General features: G+C 35.0%; 1 protein-coding gene across 2 annotated transcripts in view; it reads right to left on the bottom strand.

Annotated features, from left to right (window-relative positions):
- The window catches only part of LOC111637992 (LYR motif-containing protein 1-like), a 27,239-nt gene extending 11,939 nt beyond the window's left edge, over window positions 1-15,300 (bottom strand). The window contains exons 1-3 of one of the 2 annotated variants that reach the window (XR_002758773.1): window positions 14,986-15,300; window positions 14,844-14,904; window positions 12,750-12,950 (exon numbers count right to left, since the gene is read on the bottom strand). Coding sequence is in view for 1 of the 2 variants with exons in the window: in XM_023383619.1 (XP_023239387.1) it covers window positions 12,802-12,950; window positions 14,844-14,904; window positions 14,986-15,171 (396 nt within the window). In the remaining variant the exon portion in view is untranslated. Of the gene's footprint in view, window positions 1-12,652; window positions 12,951-14,843; window positions 14,905-14,985 lie in introns of those variants that run through there. The other variant, XM_023383619.1, reaches the window with a different exon arrangement.
- Window positions 15,301-20,068: the final 4,768 nt, after the last annotated feature.

Here is a 20,068-nt window from a genome sequence, read left to right on the forward strand (position 1 = left end):
GAAGGATAATCAGTGGCTAAGTGGCTATCAGTCTTACCAGTTTTCTTATATAGGCTCTACATATCAGTCTGTAGTTATTTATAAGTAATTTAATTATTAGTGTTAGTAAAGTAGTGAGTAATTAATTAGTAGTAGTCTAGTAGTTAGTTATTATTATCACAATCATGAATGATATACATTCATATCATCATATATCTAAGATACTGATACTCATTAATTTAATTAACTATTTAACTAACTAGATAGTCTCAGTTTCTCACTAATTTTAACAATAAAATTGCCTAGCCTAGCCCACTAACCACTTATAGAATAAAAGTTTAAAACTCTTACTTAATAGAATTAGAAGTTATAAAATATTAGTCTTGTCTTGAATAAACTATTTTAAAGGATTAAATAAAATTAAATCAATCAGTTCTGTTATTATTATTTTTTTGACTTTTCTGGAAGTTGGGTCTCAAGAAACAAATGGTATTTATTAATGGTGTTGTCTCCCAACCTACTTCTTAATGAACTGCGTATATATCCCGCTGCGGAGAAGGCTCTTTCTGCCTCTATGCTAGTTGGATTCAGGGTCATCAAATAATCATAAATTAAAGATAAGTTTTTACCTTTGACTCTTTCACGTTCATAAACAGCCATTTCCTTTTTTAATAACTTATCATAATCCTTCTCAGTACTAGTTTCTTTTCATTTCATGAAGTTTTCTTTCTCACGCTCTAGTTGGATCTCTGATTCTTATTCCAATGTGAAATTCAGGGAATGAATGCGGGTTATCTGGATCATCGTTTTGCGTTTCCATAATATCCTCAGCTATTGCTGCTGGTTCCACTACATATGTATTTACTCGATTCAGCATATTTTTCATCTCCTGGCGCATTACACTTTTTTCAGTATTGTGAAAGAATGATCGTGCTTTCTAACTTTTTGGTTATAGTTTTTCGGGTTCTGTATGTAAATCAGCATCCCTGTGACCTCGATAAGACGCCGTTCTCTGATTCTTTTGGGTCCTGGCTTTTTAGTTTGTCTAAGATAAATTTCAGGGTTGTGTCAGCAGTTATCAAACTTGACTCTCTTCTACAGAGAGCTTTTGCGGCCAGTTTATAGGTTAGGTTTCGTGGACAAGCCGCGAGGCTGCAGCTCTCCATAGGTTTAAACTGAGATCGTTCCATCACATGATTCATTGACGTCAGAACCGACCGTAAATTAGAATTATGCACCAGGACTAGGAGCTACTTATTTTATTTAGCGCGAAGACACTTTATTTAGCGAGAGTGAAAAGTCAACTGGCAATTAGATCAGCAGAGGTAAAAGGGCAGGCAGTGCAGTGTAGAGAGGGGGTGTAGCATGTGCCACATTGAATGGCAACGTCGCCCTCGCCGCCGAGCGATAGCACATGTAGAAACGCAGCAACACCGACAACGTAGACTTTTGCGCTATTATTTAGAAAGTTAATTGAGTATTTGCGGATCCGCAGCGCTGGATCCAGCAGGCCGAAGAATACGCTGGATCCAGCTGGATTGCTGGATGAGGGATCCAGCAATTGCAATCCCTAGCTACAATATTTGGCTATGTCTTGGCTACTTTAATATTACTTTTACGTGTTTTAGCTGGCAACACTGGATCGACCATGAAAGGGAGGCAGTATTTAAACGAGGCTTAATTTTATAATTTTTAACTATACAATAGCGACGATTATTATTTAAAAAAATTTTTGTTAGGCTTAACATCGATGAAAATTCAACGCAAAGTAGGTTAATAGCAATATACTAATTACATGGGATATAATAATATACCGCGTTTTATCAAAGTTTATAGGATCGGAAGATCCCGCTAAACACCACCCCTGGTTACCCCTACCTACTATGGCCGCTGCAGCAAGCGATGAGCCGGAACGGGGACCTCGGTATACTACACTAATAATGGATTTTTTCACACTTTTCGGTTATCCGACTTTTCAATTATCCGACCAACCCCAGTCCCCAATTGAGTCAGATAATCGAGGCTCTACTGTATAAAAAATTAATTACAACCACCTATAAGACAAAAAAGAAGTTAATTATCACGTCAAACAGCGGATAGTCTCCCAAAATTTCTTAGCCACGAACACACTTTTAAAGGAAAATCGAATGCTCCAATATGCAAAACAAATCAGAATATATGTCACTCTACTCAAATGACCACTGAAACAAAATAAATCAAAATAAAATTACTGAATTATAGTTTAACCTTCTGAATAAAAATAATTAAATCAAAATTGTGTAAATAACCAATCAGGTCCAAAAATTTTTCAAACGAAATAGTAGAGACACCAAAAATACTTTCACAAAGTTTTACTAAACTAGTACACCTAGCTATCACGTGAAACGCATCCAATAACTGATCACCTTGGCAATGTATGCAAATATCTCTACAACAATTCTGCAAAAAATTAAGAGAGTTACATCTAATTTGCATTATCGTAAAGCTAATATTATAAGAGAAATTGTTGTTATAAACTTTAAATACTTGTACCAAATATTGTAAGAGCTCACTTTAATACGCCGATTCAAGTCCAAAATAAGGTTATCAAAATAATTTAATTTCAGTAAAGGACAACAGTTATAATTATTTAATAATTCATCAAAATTAATGCCATTATTAACACAAATATTCCTTAAACTTTTGGTCCACATAAAGTCCTTTTTATTTAAAATATAAAGTAAACACCTTTTACTCCAACATTTTTCATCCAATTCCATTGTTCTAAAAATCCAATTCAAACACTTATTTAATACTACAAAGGAAAAAGGTAATAGCGAACACTCCATAAAAATTAAATATCTTGGGGTACACCGAGATAAACCAAATAACTTTTTAATAAAAATAACCAAAAGCGGATCTAAATCATCAGATTGATATCCCCATATCTCAGAAGCATATAACAAAGATGAAGTAACAATTGAATTAAAAATCATTAAACAATCACTCAAATTACGTAATTTAGCCAATCTACACATCTGGATAACTCTTACCAGTTTTAATAAAAGCATTCCTTTTAGAAATCTGAATGTGGGATTTATATTTTCCATTATACTTAAATATAACACCCAGATATTTATATTGCAAAACTACTTGTATTACATCCTTTCTAAACCACCATTTATCAAATTTAGCAGATTTACCTCCCTTACAGAAAACAACAATTTTAGATTTTATAAGATTCAAACTCATATTATTTTCTAATAAATATTTATCCAAAATATTAATAAATCCTTGTAAACCTCTAACGGAGTTGGCAATCAAAACTATATCATCTGCATATGCCAATATTTTAGCACTAGTGCCATTCACATTGATACCTTCATATCAGAATTATTTATCCATTAGATTAAATCATTTAAATATAAACTAAACAAAACAGGACTCAAAACACAACACCTATAGTAGTAAAAAAAGGTCTAGAACAAAGACGGCCTCATTTAATTCTAACATTAGACTCTTTATATAATTCTGTAAGCGAAGAAACAAATTTAAAACTCAAACCATATTTTAAGAGTTGTTTTCCACATTAAGTTCCTATCTACAGTATCAAAAGCCGAAGACAAATCAACAAAGAACGCATATACTTTATGTCTTTTTCTCATTAGTGTCTTAGTAATAAGAGTTTGCAAAATAAAAACATTATCTATCGTAGAATATTTTCTCAAAAACCAGCCTGATTCTCAAATGAGATATCATTTAAACTTAACCAAGTTACCAACCTATGATACAGTATAAAACAAAAAATCTTTGAGACACAATTTAAGAGCGAAATTCCTCTATAATTACTGGGAATTGATTTAAAGCCATTTTTGTATACTGGGCATAAAATAGCACTTTATCAATCCCTTGGCACTGCCCCAGATCTCAAGATTCTATCAAAAGTTTTAAGCAATATCGGGAAATGGAATTCATCCTCCAAAATTCCAAAGGGATACCATCAACCCCAGGCGCAGAGCCAACTTTAACTTTACGGAATTTGAGTTGAGTTATGTTTTAAGTAATGTCTACATCCAAAATTTCATCAGACCAAGTTAAACACTCATTGAAAACTGACAAATCTACAGTATAAGGAAGTAAAGAACCATATAAAAAATAAAAATGTGTAAACCACTCCACCAAAGAGATATTCACTCTACTAGTATTATTTCTAATTTTACACAAACTCCAAAACCATTTATTATTTTTACAGAAAATACCCAAATACTGAACCATATACGAAAACTTTTTTCTTGGCTAAGCAAATTTTCTTAACCAAACCACAAAATCTAAATTGCTTGTCCTGACTGACTGAATGACTCACTCACTCACTGATTCATCATCGCCCAGAGCAAACCGCTTAACCTAAAGAGGTGAAATTTGGTAGACAGTTAGGGTACGTCATGGAAACACACACTAAGAAGGGATTTTTCGAAATTCCCCCGCGGGGGGAGAGAGGGAGAGGATTAAGGCTTAACTGGAAGAATGGCTTCTACTGTACTATTTTAAATGCGATTTTTTGTTTTTATCTGCGTCTTAGTAGAGTATGCCTTGGCAATGCACACCAAGAAGGGATTTTTCAAAATTCCCCCGCAGGGGGAGAGGGAGAGGATTTAGTCTTCATCGAGTACTTAGGTGTATTAAATTAATAACATTTCAGACATTGTTATAAATATTTTTATATAATTCGATTTTTCATCCAAATGTTTGAACCGTTTTAAATTCGAATTTGTTATTGCATATTGGTTCAATTATAGAACGATTGTAAACATTCCATAAAATTGATCAAATCGAAAATAGTTCGTTCGATTCTCGGCAATTCTCATCATTCTCGGCAATAGGTGTCATATAACAATTACTATGGTTGTTGAAATACTGAATATAAATGGAGTTTGCTTGCAAAATTTTCGCGGGTAACAGCTAGTAAAACATATTTTACAATGCAATTCCAATCCACTTTTCTTAAAAGCTCGCCAAGCTCTATTTCTATTTCTGATCATTAAATGACAATCTAAATCAAACCAATTATTAATATTGATGTAATCCTTTGGTTTAAAATTCATATTATAGCAATTAGCTACCTCAACAATTAACTTACTTATGTGTGATAAAGAAACACTTCCCAACAAATGTTTCTCAAAATCAGACTCAAATCTGTTCACAATTCCAAAAAATTCTTTCATAAAAATTGCCCTTATTGTTCACCTGAGGTTGTAATGATTGTCCAAACATAATATCAAAAGAAAATGATCTGACAAACAACAATCATCAACAAAAAAGATTTAACACACCCCAAACACAAGGAGTTATATTAAGCCAAATTCAATAACTGAAGAACCCAAACTGGAAACAAATGTATATTCCCCAGCTTCACACCTGACATTCTACCATTTAATATTATTAAATTTTTATCTACACAAATATTATTTCATTCACAAGTACTTATTTCTATTAATAGAACTTATTAAACTGGCTTTAAGGATACTGCAACTCAGTCACACAGATTAAAATTGTTTTATTTAAATTTACCTGGACACATACATATTAATATTGCGCTTCGGACTTATAAATATCTGCTGAAGGGGGACAAACAAGTTCGAAACGCAATATTAATATGTATGTGTCCAGGTAAATTTAAATAAAACAATTTTAATCTGTGTGACCGAGTTGCAGTATCCTTAAAGCCAGTTTAATAAGTTCTATTAATAGAAATAAGTACTTGTGAATGAAATAATATTTGAAAATATTACTCGATGTCCTTAATTTAAATTTAATTTTATCTACACAGTATTGAAGCATCTTTTGACCTCTGCTATTCACAATAGCATCCTTAGATATCCTACTTCTTTTAGTGAGATCGGCACCAAAAGCATCACCGATGTAGTCATGGATATATCACATTTCCTTCACCCACCTGAGCATTAGAATCACCAAGAATAATTAAATTAGAATCTTCATTAAAGTGAAAATTCATTAAAATCTCAAAAATTTCCTGCCAACTGTGCTCATGCATATAAACAAAACATATCAAAAATTCACCCATGGGAAATATAATGTTAATCAAAACCAAAAAATCATCTCTATAAATTACTTTATAACAGAAACTAACTATTATAAATAACAACCATCCAACCTTAAATCTATCCCTATCACCATCTCTGAAAGCATTACCATTAATACAATTATAATGCAATAAAACCTCCAAATTACTTTTATTACTATTAGAAGAATACAGGTTTCAGATTAAAAAATTACATCAAATTGCAATATATACTTCCAAAATGAATTTGGCTTATTTTTAATACCAGCACAATTCCAAGCCACTATAGAGGTAGCCTGGGCCAGTGATTGCTATGTAGAAACAGCAATAATTTTACCCGAATCCTCATTAAATCCGTATTTCACTCCATCGATAATTATTTTATCATAGGTTAAACAAATTCTATGAGCACATTCAGATTTCTTCTGCCTTTCAAACATCCTTAATTTATACATAATATCTCTTAATCATTGAGAAAAGTCATCAAATTACAAGATTCGAAAACTGCTTTTTTAAAAGATAATTTATCATTAAAAGAACTAAACTGACAAATTATTATTCTAGGCTTATCTTCAAATTTTTTACCAACTCATCTAGCATCCACAAATTGCAACAGAGGCAATTCAACTTATTTATCAAAAGATTTAACTGCCTCCAACGTATCTATTGCTGATTCTCCAACTCCTTCCTCCAAAACCATGTATAACTACATTATTAATTCTGCGCCGATTGTCCATATAATCCGTCTCTCGTTCCATATTTGACACTTTCGTACGAATATTATCGACTGAACCCATCCTTGCCTCAATATCGACTAATCTGACCACAAAATCAACAAGCGCCTCATCCACATTCTTAAGCCATTCCGTAAGATGGTCGAGTCACCTTACAAAATCCTCCATGTTGCTATTAAGAGCAGCATGCATATGCAATAATAAAAGAACACCTTCCGATAAATCAAAACTCAAATTTTGTAATAATTCCACAACCTCCTCATCCTGGCCAGAACTACTCATTCTTGGTCTACTTTGGTGTTCTCTTCAGAACAGTCGGTGACAAAGTCTTCCTCTTTACTCCTTGAGACATAATAAAAAAGTAAGGGCTTACCTATAAGACAAAAAAAGAAGTTAATTATCACATCAAACAGCGGATAGTCTCCCAAAATTTCTTAGCCACGAACACACTTTTAAAGGAAAATCTAATGCCACCTCTGGGCAAAATTGAAATATGCAAACCAAATCAGAATATATGTCACTCAACTCAAATGACCACTGAAACAAAATAAATCAAAATAAAATTATCTGAATTATAGTTTAACCTTCTGGATAAAAACAATTAAATCAAAATTGTGTAAATTACCAATCAGGTCCAAAAATTTTTCAAACGAAATAGTAGAGACATCAAAAATACTTTCACAAAGTTTTACTAAACTAGTACACCTAACTATCAAGTGAAACACATCCAATAACTGATCACCTTGGCAATGTATGGAAATATCTCTACAATCTATATATATAACCCATTCAACGGGTGTCTGTCCACGTAACCATTTGATAATGGACACTAGAGGCACCCCTATCGTGTGTCATATTTCAAACATTCAAATTAACAATTTTAATTATTATTTAAATTAACAATATAAATTATTATTATTCATTTGGCCCATAAATTATTATTTGGTCAATATAACAATATAAATAATTCAGTATATTTGTAATAGGAATTTATTATTTCAGGGGTTTATATCTTGTGAAGGGTCGCGAGTAGGAGTATGGTTCCTTTGACTTTATTGTTCGCACAGGGGCTACAGTTTGGGGGGGTCGCCACCTCTTCATTCGGAGGGTAAATCTTCCCATTGGGACTTTAACAGAGCTGTACAGCAAAGTCAAAGGAACCATGCCTCGTGGAAATTTGTAAATAATGCCCACTAGGGGGCTTCCCAGGCTACTAGTAATTCTATAAGACAAAAAATAGTTATCACATCAAACAGCAGATAGTCTCCCCTTTTATTAATTAATTAATTAAAGTTCAAAGTTGTGCAATTTAACATCACATTGTTTATTAACTCAGCACATTAAATGCCAAAATTTAAATGTATAAACTCTATATTTAAATGAAAGAAAATTCATAAATATTCTCAAGTCTTTAACATTACATATTTTTATGAATTAAAAATTGTAAATACAAACAGATATTTTTCTTAAATGTAATCACATTTAAGAAAAATGTATAATGAGATGTAGTTAATAATAGAGATTTCTCATTTCATCCCTTTTCATAATAGTTTCTTGTTATTGTATTTCAATAAATTAAAATCTCAACATTAAGTGCCATATTTCAATAAAAGAATTTGTCAAAACGAAATACAGTGGTGCCTCATATAACATACTTAATCCGTTCCAGTGCACGTTCGTTAAGTGAATAGTCCATTATACGAAACGCATTTTCCCATAGAAATACATGTTAAAACATATAATTCATTCCGCAGCATAAAATAACCGTAATGTACCATAAAAAAATGAAAATGGAGCACCCACCAATTATGCCGGGTAGTCAGATGTTGTGAGGAGGAGGTGGAGAAACACTTTCTTCACACATTCATACAGATACAGACTTTTTACACATTGCAGCGGGTCTTTTTTTTTATTGTTCTTTAATCGGATTCAGATTCAGGAGAGGCTACCGGAGCTTGCAGGGTCAACTCCTCTTGTTCCATCCTTTGTTTTTTTCCTTGCTGCTTCTTGAAAAACATGTCCAAGGTGGTCTGTTTCTCTCTCTTCTTCAACACCTGTCAGAAATGACGGGCAAGGGTGTCATTGACACTGTTGGCCTCAGCTCTGTTTGGATAATGAGTGTTGGTAAACTCCTGAACCTCTCCCCATTCAACAAGGAAGTTTTTGTCAACTTTCACTCATTCTGATGATTTCTTGCATTGTTTCAATTGAAATCACTTTTCTGTTTTTTTTAGAAGCCGTGATTTGCACAACACTTGAATAAATGTAAATACCCAGCACTGTGTTGATGTACCTAACAAACATGGGAGTAAGCCTAATTACAATGCTCTGTACTTCAGATATACTGATAACATAAAAATAGCAGATTGTCATTGGCAATGGCAAAAGAGTGGAAACATCATTCGCACTTGTTCGTAGAAAGCAGGGCTTTGGAGCGGAGCGGGAGCAGGTGGAGCAATGTATTTTTACTCGGAGCAGGAGCGGAGCCGGAGCACAGAAATTTGTAGTGCTCCACTGCTCTGATATATATATTTATTTAATATTTGAGATGGTGAGAATGGAAGTGGCATAAGTTGTAATGTTACAAATGTTAAGAATACAATAACTTAACTAAAAAGAAAGGTGATCACAAGCACAGATGAATTTTATGTCCATTCCACATATTTCCCATGTGAAAGGTGAGAACCTTTCACAAGGGTTCTCCAGTCTCCACTATCCCCTGACCAAGCTATTCCTTTCCCTTTGTGACCCCCAGTTCTCTGAATTCTTGAGAATTGAAGATGTGAAGTGGAGTTAATGGGGAGGGGTGCTAATGAGTAGCAGATTTTAAACTCTGCTTACAAGTGGCTTTAATCATCAGCACAGAAATTCACCACTAGGAGCAGCACTAATATTCATTTCTTACATTTGATTTTGAATGTGACAGTCATTCATTTCTGTTCGCAATCAGTTTGCTATAATCGTATATCATAATTCGTAATTTGTTTGCAGAGGTAAGATTATTATTACGTTGGGTTTAGTGGGTAATACTCGATTTAAACCGGTGGCTGTGTACTATGCCGGACCAGAGTCAAGGCATAGCAATCAAAACAAACCTAAAATTAAATCTGTGTGTCAGTGTCAGTGTCAGTGTCTGTATTAAGGAATTTCCTAACAATATGGCAAGTATCTTATTATTATTATTATTATTTGATTATTTTTATGCATGAATGTTTATATGCGTAATTTCTCAATTAATAATACTTAAATACAGTAGAGTCCCGAAAACTCAGCCTAATGTGGACCGAAGGGTGGCCGAGTTTGTGAAAATGCCGGGTTATCAAGAATGGGGTTAAAAAAGAATAAGTACGAGTGTTTCCTCAGAAAATATTGTACTGTACTTGTATGTATTGTTTGCTTGAGAATACAATTAGAATAAACTGCCCAAATACCCTTAAACAAAGGAAAAGTACGTACTTTATGACGGCCTTTACTACATGATAATGAAAATTAATGAATACACAGTGTATAGTAATTTACCTGATATGACAGACTTCAGAAAAATACTTTGAGGCATAAAGCTGTCTACAATGAAAATTAACTAGCCCTGCCAGGGTGTGGCCGAGTTATCCGGACTGCCGGGTTATCGAGTGCCAAGTTTTCGGGACTCTACTGTATTTGATTATTTAAGCCATGGCATCAAACCAAAATTTAAAACCATTACCAATGATAGACAGTCGATTTACGGAAGAAGAGCTTAAAGAGATATTCGTATTTGAATACAATAATGGAAAGAAAATGCAACCATTGAGTGGGAATAATTTAAAGCTGTTTTTCTTTCCTCATGCATTGCACTTTTTTCTTTATACTTAAGAAAAAATGAAAAGAAAAAATCAGTTACATGCAAGATGGTTCCATCTTGCATGTAACTGATTTTTTCTTTTCATTTTTGGAAATAAATGGAAATAAAAAACATGCAAGATGTGTTTTTTATTTCCATTTTTTCTTTACAACGTGTTCACATTGTAAATGGCAAATCAATACAATGCAACTTCAAGGCAAGTGGAACTAGTGTGTCAAAAAAGTTCAATCTTTGGTGGCATGTGAGGCGTAATCATCCTGAAATTTACAAAGGGTTCGTTAAAAAGAAGGATCAACAAGACGAAGTCGCTGCAAAAAGAAAAACGTAATCATGACAATTTTACTATTGCACTGTCATATCATAAGAAATGCAGAACTGATCAACCAAAAATTGATACATATTTTACAACATTGAAGATTACAATCACTATGGATAGCAATACTTTCCATGAGGGATTTGTCGAGATGGTTTGTATGAGTATGACACCACTCACTACCTTCACATTAAATAACAAAAGATTCCAAAAGATTGCTGGCAAAATGGCTCAGAAGCTTGGTGTTCTGATAGGACATGATGCTGTTTGTCATTTAGTAATAAGCACAGCAGAGTCTGCTCACATCAATCTAAGACAAACTTTAAAAGGACAATTATGCTATTTAAAGCTATATGCTGCAACCCGTGGAAATAGAAATTTTCTTGTCATCAATGTACAATTTTGAAATAAAAAAACGAGAAAATTGAAATATAAACATTGGATATTGTTGATACTGAAGGAAGATATCTCTTTATATGTGAAAAATCAAATTAAAGAAATTTGAACAAATTTGAAATTGATGAAAAATGAGTACTAAGTATTTGTGTAGATAATGCAGCAAACATGACATGTGCTGTAAATAAACTTGACAATCATGAAAATATTTTCCAGGATAAAGATGAAAAAACTGAAGGATATGCTGTGTTAGGAATTCTGTCCTCCATGAAGAAGCAAAAAGAAAAGCTTATTCAAAACTCATATTTTCTTGCTGGAGTGTATGTTGATTCTAGGTATAGAATTTTATTAAGTGCAGCAGAAAAACTAAAAGCGAGAGAAGGTCTTTCAGACATCCAACAGAGAATCAACAGAGAATCAAAAGGCAAACACTAATTGATTTAGCTGAAAAGCCAGCAATTGTTGAGCTCTCACAGCCAACCTGTGATATAATAAATATAGATTCGGAAGAAGACAATTTTTAAAAAGAATTGGATATAAGAGAAAACAGCCGTCGAATTTCCACTATACATAATAAAGATGACAACGAAATGGACAAATATGTTGAGAAAGACCGCAATGCAATAGAGGATGTGGGGAGATTAAAGGTGAATGTATTCAAAGCCATTGACCATTATCCGGAGTGCATCAGAAAAGAATGCAGAATCACTTCAAGCAAGCCAACTTCTCAAGCAAGTGTTGAGTGTCTATTTTCCAGGTTAAACTTGCTTTTAAGTGATAATAGGCAGTCAATGAAGGACAATTTGCTGTCTGCCATTTTATTTATTAAAATCAACAAGGTTGTATTTTAATGTTTTTAATAATAAATTAGTTGTGAATAAACAAGTTTTTTATGTACTTACACTAATTTTTTCTTTGATATATAATTCCTATAAGAATATTTTAACCGGAGCATGGAGCAGAGCACAAAGCGGAGCTGGAGCAAATACTTTGATGCCAGAGCGGAGTTGGAGTGGAGCAACTCAAAAAAATGGTCGCTCCAAAGCCCTGGTAGAAAGTCCATTGGTCGCCTCACTTAACTGCCGAAAGGAAAGTCCGTTGTCCGCAGCCAGTCCGTTGCTCAAGTCACGTAACGGCCAAACAGAAAGTCCATTATTCGAGGCACCACTGTATAAAATATTCTCACAAACTAAGAAACTTAAAAATTCTCTATAATTATAAAATATGTAAATCTTAATAGCCCAATAAAGGCATTTGGCTGTTTGATATTTGTAATAATTATTGAGTTGGTTGTATCCTGTATAAAATAATAATGTAATAAACAAATTGCAAGATGTTTTAACAATAATGTAACTAAATTTTTATTTCTGTTATAAATTATACATCTTTAAAATTTAAATATGAATTAATTTATGTACTTAAGCATACTTGAGAATTTTTATTCACAAAAGACGAAATTAAACTCATCGATTTTCAAATGTTAACTTTCTGGATCGATGCTTTTTATATAGATGGGTTTCGAACGAGTTCTTATTTTTTCTTGATATTTCCATTTCTTTCCTTGATGACTAGCCACTGCTGCCGGAGGCAAGTTTACTGGACGTGGATACGGATTTTTGTAGTGCAGAGCTATTAATTAATAAAATTAGAAAAGTGAATACATAAAATATTACTTATTACTTTAAAGAAAATTGTATATTGAAATGAATTTGATAGTTTAAGAATTTCTGTTATTTATTTAAGAAAACAATGATTCAAAAATATTCGTGACCTAGTCTACTTATTTTCTCATCACAAATTAAATCGAGTTCTGTAGGTGTTCTCTGTATGTAATGGCAAATACAAGGGAATATCATTGACGCAAAAAAATTAAAACTTATTTATTTGAACTTCAAAATATTTATGACGACAAATATAGTTTATAGGACCATTTGCAATAACATTGCACGCACGTGTTAATAAAAGGTAGTTAAAAATTTTAAATATTTCAATACGTAACGAGTTATTTCCCCTCTTGGGTAGTTCTGGATTCGCAACTGTGACCGTACGACACATTGGAGATATTCATAGTATTCAAATTTATTTTTTATCGACGTAATATCCAGATCTCGAATCTCGAAATACTTTCTATTATACACGTTTTTGTGGACGGCATTCACTCATCTCTAGTCAAGCGAGCTTATATTCAAATACCAAGCACAAGATCTTGGGAACAAGACCTTTTTATAATAGAATAGTTTCCAATTCCAATAAGATAGGTGCATTCAAATACACCTATCTTATTGGAATTACTTTGGATTAAGCCTAGTAAAAAAATTTCTTCATAGTCTTTATAAGTGATTTTACTGTAAAAAAATCTTAATACAATGACATTCCATTAGCAGTTTCCACAATAATTATTGATTCCAAGCGTGCTAACTATTTCTGCTTTTCGTATCAAACTCGTGCACTAAAGTATTTGGAAAAGTCTTTAGAAAAATCACGCGTAAGCTAACCTAGCGCATCGTCTCGGCATTTTTCGTCTCTAAAAGGAGAACTCGCACCCCTTTCCAAAAACTACAGTTTTCTTAGCATGTATTTTAAGGAAATAAACAGGTAAGCTGCAAGTGTTTTTAATAAACTGTATTGAAATTAGTGGATAGAATATTAAGAAAGTGCAGACGTCATACTCAAAAATAATATTCATCTTTGCATTCCGGATCTCAAAGTCCACAATTCGAGAACCACCGTCATAGACGAAAAACTAAAATATGCCATATATCCGGGAGAGACCCTTCAAAAATTGCTTCCCACAGCGCTCGATTTGCAAACGTTAACAAAAACTCAAAATAAAAAGAAATTAAAGCATTTCTTTTTATTTTGAGTTTTTGTCAAAATTTTCTTCTTTTTTACAAGGTAGCGAGTAAAAACGCTCGTCCGACCCGAAAAATATCGTCGACTTAAAGTTATTTATCGGGTTTCGGCACCGCACGGTAAGCTTTAACCAAATTAAACAATTTATTAAATATACATCATACGTAGACCGTAAAATTCTACAGAGAATCAAGAGAAACCGTTAACACCACGGGATCGATTTTCGGGAGCGTCTCGTCGGACGGCAAAGGACGAAAGGAAAACGAAGAGCACCCGGCGACGAGCGACTCCTAGGTCCACGCTCCGACTTTTTTGCCGGCGTAAGGACGGGCGTACAATTCTAGCGGGCACAAACGACGCAAGCGAGGACAAAAATCTGGCCGTTCACACAACTAAAGTCACACGTCCGAGCGAGCCGGAACCGTGGAGACGACAGAGGAATGCAAAATCGGATCGCCGTCGGAATCCGGACGCTTCGGAGCGACCGGAGGGTGCGGATTCCGACGGAGATCTAACCGACCGAAACAAAGAAAGAAATCTGGCCAAAACGGGTTCTTTTCTTCGTTCGTCATTCGATTCCAACGCCGATCCGACTTTCGACGGATCAAACGGAAGGAACGGGCACGTACTGTACGTAAACATTTTAGTCCGTAGAGTAAATATTTTTACCCATTTCTAATCTGGCTCGAGCCTCCATCAAATGCTGCTTTATAGCAGATTCATCGGACACCTAAAAAATAGAGAATAAAAACACTTTTAACGGATATTTAATTAAAATTCTCGCATTTAAAAAATTTAAACGGTTAATTACGTATTTATTTCTTCGAAATAATTCTTTAGCTTCCGATATAATATATTTCCTCTGAGCTTCGGTCTGATCGACTTGACCGGACGGCCAGCGCCACGTTTTACCGGCACGTAAGATTTGTTTATACGTTTTTAACACTTCTTGTCTTAAAGACGACATTAGAAATTTCTTACCGACTAACGCGCTCATTTAATTAATTCGCAATCATTCCTTCCAACAACGCAATTTTTTATGTTTATAAACGTTCGTCTGCGGCGCTAAACCCCAACTGACGAAAGATCAGAGGGCGCTGGTTTCTATGCGCGCGATGTTCTTACATTTTTTTTTTAATTTCGCGCATGACGTCGCCTCGAGTTCCGTTAAAATAATTATTTTTTTAAGATATAATTTGTAACACGTAACAATTTACTTTACTATAGCTTTTTTCCGATTATAATTTTAGGAGAACACGCATACAACGCGAACTTCGTCCCCGACTCGCCAACTCTCTTTTATTTTTATTTTTCTCTTTCCACCCTGCGGGAACGAGGGTCTCTTTTAACCGAGCCCATTATGGGTTCGGCCGGGCAGCCGGGTGGCGAGGGACGGGGGCCGACATATCCGGCCGGATCGCCCCCGTTTTTTCCACCCGTCCGGATACGATTCCGAGTCCTCCGGAGCGGTAGGCTGCCACCTCGACCGCTCGGCCGTCCGGCCGTCAATTAGGGGAATGTAAATTAAAGCGACTCGTAAAGAGTCAATTCTTACATTTGTCGTAAACTGTGCTTTAATTTACAGAATATACGCCTGGGACTTCATAAATCGAAGGGCCTGAAAATTCGGCTCTTAAAATAATAATTTTATTTATTTTTCATAATAATAATTAATAATTTAGCGGTATTCCCTAAATTAAATCGACAAATGAATAACGCCGGCTGTGATATGTTTTGCGGGTAGTAATTAGTAGTAAATTTAAAAATAAATTATTTTTTATATCCGTGGATTTTTTTGTTTTTAACACTTTTATCTGTTGAAACTTAATAATTCTTGTAGCAATAAGCTTCAATTTTCATAGTTAAGACAATCTGAGCATCGGTAACCTTTTAAATACAGCCGGGCAGTTGTAATTTTATATTGGTTAATTTTCAATGTCAATTCTCCGTGTCACTTCTTTCGGACCAACGGTATAGCGGCTACCGCGCGAATCCACCACTCGCTTCCATCTCCATTGTGACTGTCGCCAGTCGAACTTCGTGCTGTTGGCGCAGGCAGTGCGCTCGAGAAGGACCCGGCTATTACGCGCAGTGATAAAACTGACGTAACTTCGCGGTAAGTCACCAACACCGACAAACAAAATGGAAGTTTTGGTTAGTAATAAATACTTTTTCTTGCCATACATTTAATAATAGACACATGTCGTCGTCTCTCCAAGTACAGTATCTTTTTTATTTCTCTGTCGATAGTCCGACACGTGTTCCGCAGCCATCTTGTATTTTCTCGCGCGCGGAGGATTGTAGAATATCTTACGACTGGATCTAGTTTCGAGAACTCTCGAGTCGATCGCCATCGAACCTGGTTTCGGTCGAGAGAGGTCGCGCCACGGCACGGTCACAATCTAGATTGAAATGCTCGGTGCGAACGGGGTTTTATAGTGTTATTCCGGGTGCCGACATCATTCTACCAATTTTGTTATATATAGTATCGAAATTGGTCCTGTTATAATGTACATGAAAAATTAATAATTAAAATTTAGTTTTTATTAATTTCTATTCAATCAGAGTGTCACTGAAAATCTCCCGCGTGCCATAGGTTGCCGACCCCTGGGTCAAGGTATATATATATGATTATTTTCTCGAAAAAAATGGGAGAAACAAACGTGTGTATATCTGTATTGAAAAAAACTTTAGCAAAAACCTGGCCGTATTTCGAATGTCGGGTAGCGCATTCCAGTTTACGTTTTATTTGTTGCAAAATTTTACCGTTGACTGAACTCGGAGATGACTTTGATCCCAGAGATCTTTCTAGGACGAATTTTAAAAATTCTGCCACCGCCACGACACGCCATTTAATTAGTTCTATTAATGTAAAAAATTTGAAATCGGTGGAGTCATTACTTAGCAAAACGTGTTTCGGCGATTTGTCAATTTGCCAAGAAAGCTTCGCTCGCTGCGCTTCAGTAAGTATTGACACATTATTTTTCCATGTATATAGTCCACCCACACTTTTATACGTGTGTATTTTATATCAGTATATTTTCTTTATCTAATATAGTACCATTTTTCCAAGCGAGGCCGAGTACCTTAGCTAGTACAGTATATTCTACAACTAACTTTGTAACTATATGCAAATAATGTTAGATACTCGTTACTACCACTAGAGGGCTAGAAGCAGTTTAAAAAGCTGGATAAAAATGATGGTGTGAAGAACGCTCATCGTAGTGGTGACCAGACCCTAAAGACTGGGAGGTTCGTCGTGGGTTCGCGCCACGTTCGGACAGGCTGGCTGCTTGGAGTTTTCCGAGTTTTCTCCTTGCCTATAACGACTGAATAGGAGGCCAGTTCCCCATAAAAGTCCTCCCGGAAGGCATTTATTTCCCGCGCGTACGTATGGCTGTTCGATACAGCCGGCTAATCGGTCGCCTAGCGATCATACACATACACAAGTCTACTCGGAGAAAGAGCCTACATTGAGCTAAAATCTCCATATAAACACCATCGAAGAAGAAGAAGAAGATAATTTCTTTGTGGTTTTTAATTGTAAAAATGTCAGAAACCTAAAATGAAAGGCTGACACTTGATCTTTTTTAACCTTGTGGAATTTTTACCAATTTTTACCTGTGTATAAGAAGATTTCTTCAAAAGCATTTTTTTTTTTTAAGACTGTTACTTCTGTGGTAGTGTATAAGGGATGAAGATGGACTCAAAAGTTTTTTGATTTTTTGTACATAGTCTAAACTTCAAATTATGAAGAAAATACATCCTGAGTAATCAAAAATTGTAATTCTACAACTAAGATTTTCCCTTTGCGCTCTGGAGGACCCGGGATCGAATCCGGACAGGTGGAAAAAGGAATTTTTCGGTCACAATAGGTCGGGATATGTCGGGCCCAGTCCCTCGCTCCATTGTAGGCCTAGCCGACCCATAATAGGATTGATAAAAATGCTTTCTTAATGCCCACAGGGCGGAAAGAGTAAAAAAAAGTAAGACCTAAAAATAATTTCTCGAAGTTTTTTGATTACTACGTAATCATTAAATTACTACGTAAATCAACATTACAAAAATTTTATATGATAGAAAATACAGTCGACCCCCTATAACACGGGTTTATATAGTTTGGATTCCTATATCACGGCGAAAAAATTGCGACAGTATTCGTACAAACACGCTAAAAAAAACTCGTATAATTCGGTAAAACATCATCGCCGACTCGTGTCGCGACAGGATCGCTCGAATGCAGACCAATAGCGGATATTGTACGAACCGTCGAGTTTAAACGAGCGGCGGACCTACTAAAAACCATTTATTATTTAACGTCATAAAAATTATATTTATATTAATGATGACTCCAAAGTTCAGCGAATTTTTCGCAAAAAAAAAAATAATTTATAGGGAAGCACGCGAGCGCCATTCGATGACAAGCTCCACGACGAAAACAAGCGTAAGCAATGGCGTAGTCGAACGGTGCGCGCTCGGTAAGTAATCCTACAATTTTTTGTTTATAGCATAGTTTATACGGATTATTCTCCCAAAAATTATACGTATTTTGGAAATGTTGAGTCGAATTAGTCTAGAATTGATTAATTTTATGGAAGAAACAGCCTTTCAAACAGCCGTAGTCCGTAAACTGCATACGTGCCGGGCTGTGATTGGCTATCCAGCCAATCACAGCCCGGCACGTATGCAGTAGAAAATGGGTTCATAAAAACCGCAACGTATCTACCGTGTTATAGGGGGGTCGACTGTATAATAAAAAATTTAGATATAATTTTTATATAATTTATTTATTTAATGAAAGTAGATATAATGCACGTTCTCCAAGATGACGTCAAGTTCAACAGCGCCCCTTTGGGCGATTTTCTATTTCAACCAATCTTATATATAGGAGGCGTTACCTAGTAAAGCGCCGATAATAATCTAGCGAACGATCCGATTTCCCCCGCACCCTCCAAGGTGTAAAAAAGAAAAATTTTTAAATACAGGTAACCCCAGTATTACACGGCACTTGTATAGCACGGATTCACTCTAACACGTTTCGAGAATTGGGTAAAACCCTGGTACAACACGAAATGTAATAAAGGGTGCGTTCTTTTATACCTCCGCGTAACTCCGCGCGAGCATTCTAATTGTTTACGCGGCTACTTCGAATTCTCTTTCAAAAAATAATCCATTTAATGGTTAAATTTTACAATCGGGATTCTTCTCTTGCCTCTGAAAGCTCATTTTAGAATTATAGATTCCTCCACACGATACCATCGATAGTGCGGGCCGCCATCTTTCTTTCGCCGTCGTTCCTAAATGCCTACAAACAGCAGCGCACACTCCCATTGCGGAGCGACCGCTATTAACGAACGCACCCACAAACTGTTACCAGTTGATGATGCTCGTGCCGAGATCATCATATAGGATGAATAATCCTCTGGTAAAATATTTACTTAAATAATAAATAAGTATTTTACCCATGAGAAAAATGAATAACAAATTCGATTTAAATAAGGATTTGACAGCACGTTTTTTAGTTTTTGGAACCTAACCCCCTTTTCGCGTTAGTTCTTTGTTTCGTATAACACGGATTCGCATAACACGGCAATATTTGGAACGTAACTCCCGTGTTATTTGGGGTTACCTGTACGTTCTTAATTTGGAATAAATGAGAGATTTTATCAAATCAGAAATATACTTTAACATTTAATTAATTTTATTTAAAGTTTTATTTTATTTTCGGCGTATATTATTATTTTCCTAATTTGAACTTTAAATAAAATACTCATTGGTGTCGGATTCGATTTGAACTTTTAATGAGAAGCGCAAAGGGTTAACCGACCGACCTGGATTTTTGCATTTAGCGAGCGGCTCCACCCTCGACGAGATCAACTAACATCGATAACGAC

The sequence above is a fragment of the Centruroides sculpturatus genome, unplaced genomic scaffold (genome assembly GCF_000671375.1).
Source record: "Centruroides sculpturatus isolate CEXI.00-Female unplaced genomic scaffold, Cexi_2.0 scaffold1212, whole genome shotgun sequence".
NCBI classification, from domain to species: Eukaryota; Metazoa; Arthropoda; class Arachnida; order Scorpiones; family Buthidae; genus Centruroides; species Centruroides sculpturatus.